We start from the raw sequence: 9610 nt of genomic DNA, 5'->3' as shown, positions 1-9610 counted from the left end.
TGGCCTAAGCATTTCCTATTTCAAGCCAAACCGAGTTGTTTTGATGCAATTTGGGGGTACTTACTATGTTTAGTAAGTCAGCTAGCCAAGGCAATGACTGAACATTTTTAGTGCATTCTTGAATGGCAACATTGTTGGTGATGATAGTTGAACGCCGACTACTTCTAATCGGAGATATTTATTTAACGATTATAAAGTTAAATTAAAATATTTAACTTTATCGTTATTTATTAACTTTGGTGGGACCATAAAGTTAAGTGTTAAAAGTATTAAATGTCCCCTTTTTTTAAAAGGTACATGGGCACCCTAATGAGGAGATTATAATATTAAAATAAAAAGTGATTTCTATTATCCCACATTGCCTATGAGTTGGGTCAACTTCCTTGGAAAGTAAAAAAATAGAAGTTTTAAGAGCTCTTTAAGCATGCTTGGGTGAAAAGATAATTTGGTTTAGGTTTGGAGGAGATAATCTTCCTGGGGCTTTGAGGACAAAATCCCTCTCAATTATCAATCTCCATACTATTGAAACACACAGCCTGGAGGTTAAACACTTTCAACATTCAAGAGGATGTTATTGCGTTTCCAATTCATAATCAAGTCCTATAGTGAAGAGCAAATTGTAGATGTTAAGGGCGGGCATTAAAGGCGTCTAAGAGAGCTTGGCAAATTTATTGTTATTGCAAGGCATTCATATTCAAGGTCGTACAATAGTTGTTGGGTTGTATTTCCAGTGTCGGGTCATACTACTGCATACCTAGGTCATACTATCACTGTTGGGATTGTACTTTTTATTGTAGGTATATCTTCATTGTTTTGGTTGGGACTTGGAGGAGAGACGGTTGGTCTGCATGTCTGATTACTGCGGATTGGAGATTAATAATGTTGCAGATTGAGACTTCATACAGCCATACGTGTATCGGGCCATGAGGGTTGCACCTAGGGTTTGAACTTACAAACACTTACTATTTTAAGGTCTGAAACACTATTCCATCTTAGCAAAATTAATGGGTATGTCATCAAGTGATTTGTAATCTATTTCCCTTTGTAAGTGCCCAGACTGAAAATGAAATTAGCACTTCCAGATTATAATAAATTATGAAGAGACATTAAGTGTTTGTTATCAGAATTTAAGAACAATTTAATGAATTTCTTAGAATTTAAAAGTTGCAATACCGTTCCTATATTTTCATTATATTTATGAATGAAATGATCCGCATTAAGCACTACATATGAGGATTCAAAAAAACACAAAAAAATTATATCAAACAAACTACAAACTGGGAGATATAAGGGCGCATATTACAAATCTCTTTAAAATCACAAACCTGAAGTTGTACTAGCACTAAATTAAGGTGTGATTTTAATAAAAATGATCAAGTATAACCTAATTCAAACCTGCACACAAGTTCTAAACAGCCTGGTAACTTCAAAATTGTCTTTAATTTGGCAAAATTGCGCTTGTGTCAATGAGCTTTCCCTGTATTTGATGCTTCAGCTGATTATTGATGATGACTTCACTTTTTGTCAATGTAGAATCGTTGATCTGCAATAATGAATCTGCTAACCCTTGAAGATGAATTCGTTTTTTTCTCAGCCTTGAAGGTGAATTCGTTTTTTCTCAAATGGATGCAAGATCACTGCTACTTGATTTATTCACTATCCTTTGGATGGTAATTTGCTTGGCAAATGGAGGATTCAATTATTCTTGGATGATGTAAGATCGCCTTGCTTGAATGGGATTGTTGCACATAAAGCATAGAATCGTTGATTTATAAAATGGAATGATCAATCCTACCTTTATAGAGATGTAAGGGTGCGTCTCTTGATTATATTAGTCTGACTTGATCTTTTTATTTAATGTTTTGCAATTGAAAATTTCAAGACAAAAGCCAACTTGAATTCATAATTCAAATTTGAATTTAAAACGTTTATTTCCTAGGCAGGCCCCTCCTTGATCACAAGTGTTCTAACATACCTCTTCATCACGATTTTCATAAGCACAAAAAAGGTTGGACTTTCACTTGGGCATTGACTGGGAAAGATCAAACTTTGGAGACGGCATTGACTGAGACACAAAAAGGAACAGACTTTTTGGGGGTCATCAACTGAGATGGAAAAAAGATCGGACTTCTTGGGGAGCACTAATTGTGCCTTCAAACTTGTTGATGATCTGCCTTTATCTCTCCCTTGTCATTCTTAACACCCTGAATTGATCTTCCCTTCACCATTAACATGATCTTCTTCAATCCTTGGGTGGAGATCTTACCTAGCACCGCCAGTCACAATATGAGGTCGTGGATTTGATAGAGCACTGACTGAGAAAGGTTGAGCTTTTGATAGGGCAATGATTGTACACCAAAGATGTTAGCCTTGCTTACTCAATTACTTCAGTTTCATCAAACATCACGCATTTACTCTTAAAAATGTTTATCTTGCTAGGTAAAGGGCTTCTTCATCATAGATCGAACTTTCAAGGGGTCATTGACTGAGCAAGAAAGAGATTGAACTTTTCCTACCACTTTTGAGGGGTCACTAACTGGAAAAGTTCAAACTTTTGAGGAGGCACTGACTGTCAGCTAAGGCAAGGCGAGGTTTTGGGGGTTCACTGACTGTGACTCAACCTTGTCAAATCTTGTGAGAAGTAGCACTCACCTTGCCAACTCAGAGGGTCCTTCATTGACATCAAAGCTTTCTCATGCAGTTTAAGCCTTCATCTTGCATCTATCATCTTGATCTATGATGATTGATCTTCATACTCGCATTCATTGTCTCTATCTCTGATGAAGATGATCATATGAATGATCATCATATGTCGTTTGAAATAGCCCCCTTAGTTTTTTCCGTTTTGAACACAACACTAGCACCCATTAGCGTTAGCAATAAGCAAAGTAAACCATATCGACCACTTGTGCAATGGGAGGATAAGATATAATATGGAAAGAGAACTACATTTGGCGGTATGACCAGCCACTTCCACTTATTCAGTGGGGATTACAAAGATTAACTGAAGGCTTACTGAAAGCAAGACTTGGCAGTGTAACCAGCCACTTCCGCTTCTCAGCGGGCAAAAAAAAACTAAACTCAACCACTTATTCAACGAGAGCGCTAATAACAAATGTTGGACAATAATAAAATAAGAAATTGACAGTGAACCAACCACTTCCGCTTGTTCAGTGGGTAACAATATTAGCTTCAAATCCTAAAAAATTAAAGAACGTTGTTTAGTAATACTAAATCAACGAATTACAATAAGGCTAACACTGAAGCTTCATGAGTAAACATTGCTACTATGATTCAAGAAGTTAGAGAAACAAATCCAAACTCAATGCTGATAAATTATGATGATAAACAAGATTTTAGAACAACAATATCCAATCTGATATGCAACAGTTGCAAACTGATTTTTTCAACCACCAATCCAAGAAAGCTTCAAATAATTGTATCTCTCAATTCTTCTTCGAAATAGCTCAAACTAAAAGCAAAGACACCATAAAGGCTAGGCGTCCAACCTCCATCCAATCCCAAGTTCCAACTAACAACTATGGAGATGGCATGAATCCCAATGCAGCCTAGTCAAGATGGTACGACCAATAACAAAAATCATGAAACCTCGGTCATAGGAGTGTCCAGATCTTTGAAAAAGAATGAGCCACTACCCACAAAAATCGAACCAAACCTCCAAACAACATGAATACAAACTTGAATCAACGACTAGGGTTTTTACACTCCAAAAACAAACACCACTCGCACACCAACTAGAAAACATCAAATCCACTCAAAACTGAAATCTCCATTGGAATACCCTGGCAACCTCTAGATGAAGTTGCACCACAATCAACTAGGAGGCACACAACCCTGAAGCAAGAGTTTGAAAATATTTCAGCAGCACTTCGTTATCAAAATAATAGCATTCCCAAATGAGCCTCTCAAACTTTCTTTTATAACTTTTCTCAAGGAATCAACCTCTTCTCTAGGCCATGCGGGATTAAAAGTTTTAATTTTATTTTATTTCTCTTTTCATGTGTACCAATAACTTAATAAAAATTATTAATAATTTCCAACTTGGAGGACCACATGTTTTTAAAAACAACTTAAAGTCATTGAGCCTAGGCGTGGGGCTCAAAAAGCAACTTGGAATTATAAAATCTTTTTAGAAATTACCTTCCAAAATGGACTCCAAGAGAACCGAATGAGCCACCCCTCAAACCGAACTGCCAAAAATAGAAACCAAGTGCTATATTGTATTGCTAAAAATAGTACTTACTAAAAGTAGCATACTGCTAAAACTAGTAAGTGACTCCAAACAACTTTTAAGAACAATCCGGGCAGTCGTCAAAATTTACTAAAAATAGTAAGTCCAAAAATCTCTTCTGATGGAAATACATGTCATACCAATCTGAAGCTCTCGAGAAACCCTAAAAAATCTAAAAGGCAAACTTCCAACAAACTGCAAACACCCCTCTAAAATCCACCCGGAAGATGGAAACCTTAATTTAGTCTCTGATTAGCCTACAGGTTTCCAGAATAGGTTAAAGATCCATCTAACAGTCTAGAGTTGAGAAGGGGACATTACATCGTTCATAGCCAAGGTGTTGAAGAGCAGATCAAGTCAACCTCATCTCATCTAAAGGATCTGACTACTGCCAAACCTATCTAAAACGTAAAAATAAAGCAAAAGAGGAGGTTCTCATTTATGATGGGGCGACATGTGAAATGGTCACAATAGGAACCATTCTTCATAATTAAGATCCCTTACTGATGTTTCAACAACTTTTACACTCCCAATGAGCATATCGTCAAACAGCTACAAGAATATGAATATAATAGTTTTCTGTTTGTAAGTTTATATGTTGCTGGATTGAGTAATATTTTCATAAATCTTTCACAATGTTTGGTATATTCAATCATTTCTGCACTAACAGATATAAATGAAAAATAACAGAGATCTGTCCAGCAACGTTTGGTTCCCTGTTTATTAATATGCTATTCAATGACAGTTACAGGAAACAGAAAACTTAGTACGCTGCCCTCTAAACAGCAGTGTAGGAGGAAGCTGAATACACAGGTAATCAATGCACCAATTTTCTGAGCAACAGCAAACTGAACTAAGACTCAAGCGTTCCCACACTGAAACTTAACTCCTCAAAGTGCCTCACATCTGCCAGGAAATGCTCCTCAAAATCACCAAACTAAATCACCCTCAATGAAAGGTTTCACAAAGACAAAGTGATGCAGCGCTACCAAGTCTGAAACCTAACATCCCTTAACCAGGAAGACAGCCACACCTCATCACAGAGTTATTCATGCCAACAATGGGAATATCCCACACCCAGCAAACACACGTATCTCACTCCTTGTAACACTTCATACCATGTCAACTGTCTTTATTGCTCAGCAATGAAATAGCATGGTATGACGTCCAAGTTTGTGCAAGCCATCTCTCTTCAATATTCGAAACTCACATCTCACTACAACAATGATATCGCCCAGTTATGTATATGTTAACTCCTACATTGGAGCAATAAAATCCATGCTCTTATTGCAGTTCCATTTGCCCAGCCAAGAGAAAGTATCACATCTAGCAAGAAAAAGGATGCCTATACCAACGCTTGATATCAAACTCTAATATTTGGCATCCAAAACTCTATCTATAATCCTTGCAAATATCAAACATATTATATTGCTTGCAAGACTTCGCAATTTAGTTTTCAATCAAACCTGCAAAATCCTTTCCTTTCAACTTGTACCTGAGTGAACCACACCTTATTAACCAGGGAGGATCTTTCACCACCATGATTAATCTTTTTCAAGAGGGTTTTCGTCCTCATGAAGGCTAAGATGAACCAAAGTTTAATCCCACAAAACCACGAGGGTTTTAAAAGAGAGAATGAATAATCTGCATAATACCAAATGAGCTCCCTGAACCTCGTCTTATACTTTTTCCCACTGAATTGAGACATTTTAAAATTCAATTTTAATTAACACCTTTTTGGCTCCATAAGACCTTTTAGAAAAATAATAAATACATTTGATGTGCAAGGTCCCATTTTCAAGTGTCCATGATTTAAAACTTCTAATTCCCTTTCCAATGAGCTATTACATTAAGGAGCATTTTAAATTATTTTATAAAATTAAGCAACCTTAGTGAAATAATTAAATTAAAACTCAATTATATACCTGAGTTGCAGAAACTGCTGAAAAGCATTGAATCAAAATCTGACTGCACTAAAATGATACTAATAATGAATAATGAAAATTGGCTTAGACCAGGTAACTTTTTATAAATAGATGTTATCTCCAAGAATCTTGGAGAACACACCAAAAGTTGGGATTCACTTGGGAAAGTGTCATAGGAATCCTCAAGACCAACTGATCTCATTGCCAACATCAAACAGCCCCTTTGACAAGGTTGGTGCACACCAAGAAAGCCAGAGCTAACTACAATGCTGGTGTGACAAAAATGGGGATAGTCTTTTGTTTGGTCCAACAGATTGCAATCAATATCAATCTAAAGGAGATATAGAGTCATATCGGTCACAAAGTACCACGAAAAAATTACACAAAGCATATCCTTTTCTTAAAAAATTGCCTGAAGCTCATCCCTTTCTTAAATGTATGCATTACAGAACACATCAACTGCAAAAAGTGTTTTTTGGGGTACAAATCTCCAACTAAGTTGGTAAATAGGTAAATATATTTTGCCTGCCTAGATCAAATCCACACCTAGGGGCATACCCTATAATATTCTTTGAATTATTTCCCTGCAGAATGTAAACTGAGAAAAAACGAACTCAATCAAGAAACATGAATTAAAACCGTGGAGCCAAAAGAGCAATTTAGTTGTTGGCTTAAAACCTTTTCAGATTTTTGAAATTCCAAGTGTGGATTGCATTCATGAAATCTTGCTAAAAAGTGCAAGCCACCAATGGCTGTTGCTGTTTAATTTTCCTATTTTAAGCCTTGTAAGTTGTATGTTCTTTTATGAATATATGTGCAAACAAATTGAAGCCCAAGAAAATAGTATTTATACATTTTAAGATGCATTGAAAACAAACAATATGAAAAGTAAAATAAACAAATAAATCAATAAAATGGATGTACAGAAAACCTATTTTCACTAATTTGATTGCATCAAAAAAGCTCACAAATCTTCCACAAAATGTGAACACTGAAATGCAATCTTCATTATCAAACTCGTTTTGTTTCACTGTACCAGTTAATAAAATTAAGGATATGCATACAAATAATCACATTAATTGTGATTTTATCCTATCATGGGAGATGGTCAATCTCTATGGACACATGGACTGCTTCAGAAACATTAGTGAAGACGAATATCCATCAATCATCAGACACTCTACAAAATCTGTATGAAAAAATCTTTTAAACTCAATGTGGAGCAGACTGAACCCTTACAGTGAGAAACCTCAAGAATGAATTTACAAGACTTGTGAAATGGAAAACTAATCCTTATCATTGGCACTGACTTCGATGCTCCTAAAGGTGGTCTATTGGTGTAAATGCCACAGTTTTTCCTTTCTTAATTGACCAAGCAATAAAAAGGGAGATGCCAAAAGCTGCAAGTGATAAAACGAATGAAAAAACATTCAGTGGATTGAAATCCCCGCTTGAGGAGAGTGTTGAGGAGGGTACATGCAATTCCTTTTCTGCTTGAATGATCTCCAAGGTTACCCAATCACAGTTCACGGAATAATGACCACTTCCAGTCCAAGGATTCCCATTTACAGGGTACCAAAATGCTGCCGAAAACTTGTATGACTCTCCTATAACAAATTGGACATCCTTCATTCACCAAAAAAATGGTATCAGTTTCTAATGTTGCTTTCTAATATGTCTGAAAGTAACTAATAAGAACTAGGACACTGTGTTTTAGTCAACACAATAACATTAGTACCTGGTTAAGACGATCTAATGTGCGCAGGGGCCTGGAAAACTCGAAAGTGTAAACCCCATCATTACCGGATGAATATGGACTTGCACTCTCCAAAAGACCTGAAATTTTTCAAAAAACATATTGAAATTATGCAACAACAAATAATAACTCTAGATTACATAAATAAAAGCTTCACCTTGTGACCAGTGCATAGGAAAATTGGAGATTCATGAAATGAATGATTATTCTTTGAAAATTTAGGAGATTCATAGTAATTGAGTACAAGTAGGTTGAAAACATGTATCCAGCATAATCCCAACGGTTTTTGTGCAACTATGTATAAACAATCCAAAAATTGCAAATTTTCTTTCATAACGGATTTTTTGCTGTGAGGTCAAGAGCATATCCATTATTTCATTTACCTTCTATATCTAGCCATTTGTTTGGTAATGGTGGTCACTACTAAAATTTGATTGTATTCCAAGTTTCTGAAGTGGTCTTTCAGAATACTGATGGCAAACTTGGAGCCCATCAAGTCTACAATGTTTCTAGACATGTTATCATGGAAATCGATCAAGAACATTTTCAGGCATGTGTGAGATTCTATCCACTCTGCTATGAGAGGTAATATCTTTTGATCTGTGTCTACACAAATAATTTTAATTGAGCAGAAACAAAACTTGTACACAATTTTTACAGCATATAATCTGACACAAAATGATTACCAGTATTTTAAGATGTTTTAAAGGAATTCTTCAGCTAAAAACAAAGAACTGGAAACAGAATAGAAATAACTGGAAATTCATAACAGCATCAACCATCATTAAAATGTGGCATAGAAATGAATAATAAACGTGATGTTTATGATTCTATGACAAAGACAACCTAAATACCACACGGTACAACAAGAATATGAAGAAGAATGCAACTGCAATAATATCTGTATTACCAAAGCATCAAAAATATATAGTCAGACACAAAGTCTTTACTTAGAAAGCAAAAATTCACCTGATTATCTTCTTTGATTCTCTAGAAAATAAAATGCAATTGTCATTGAGCTAAACCAATCCCTTTGATTAAAAAGTCACATACAATCTTTTCATATAATATGTACTTTATAAAATCAGTTTTCTCAAAACTGTTATCTGTTACTCAATTAGGGAACTAACTGGCTAGCTTTTCCATCTGTCCTAGAGTGAGCAAGAAGCTGCTACTGAATTGGAGGTTAAAAATCTCTTCAATTTGGTCATAACCAGGCCTGTCACACCAAGATTCATGTGTGCATTTTTCTCATCTTCAATGCTTCAAGGAAACTCCTACCAAACTTGATCAAGTTCTGGAATGCTCACTGGTATAATTGAATAGATTAAGTCTCAAGCCCACCTACATAACATCATGCCTCAGTTGCCTCCTATCAGGTTTGTATCATAAAGAATCTCAAATCTTTCAAGGGGTTCAAATTTCTACTATCACTAAAAACAGATTTTGACCCTAAGAACAAACAGCATCCAAATCACCATCAAGCATTTCTATCAGAAAAGAAACTCTCGTGGTTTACGACGTGCTCAAGCATAAGGCATCAAGGATATTCAAAATCCTAAACAATACTCTTCACTCTTATAGCCATCAGATGGACAACTTTCTACAAATGGCCCTCAAAAATAAAGCTCCTCGACACCATTGCTGTGGATATCTCAAAACAAAAGTTTTTTCTAC

General features: G+C 35.7%; 1 protein-coding gene across 1 annotated transcript; it reads right to left on the bottom strand.

Moving 5' to 3' along the window:
* Positions 1-7162: 7162 nt before the first annotated feature.
* LOC131856746 (uncharacterized) lies at positions 7163-8017 on the bottom strand (the record flags this gene model as incomplete). The annotated part of the gene is made up of 2 exons (XM_059208656.1): positions 7163-7803; positions 7916-8017. Coding segments are annotated over 2 exons (408 nt in total), but the record flags the coding sequence as incomplete, so codon positions are not given.
* Between the last annotated feature and the right edge of the window lie 1593 nt (positions 8018-9610).

Source organism: Cryptomeria japonica, chromosome 7 (genome assembly GCF_030272615.1).
Source record: "Cryptomeria japonica chromosome 7, Sugi_1.0, whole genome shotgun sequence".
In the NCBI taxonomy this organism is placed as follows: Eukaryota; Viridiplantae; Streptophyta; class Pinopsida; order Cupressales; family Cupressaceae; genus Cryptomeria; species Cryptomeria japonica.
This window is presented reverse-complemented; position numbering and strand designations above follow the sequence as displayed.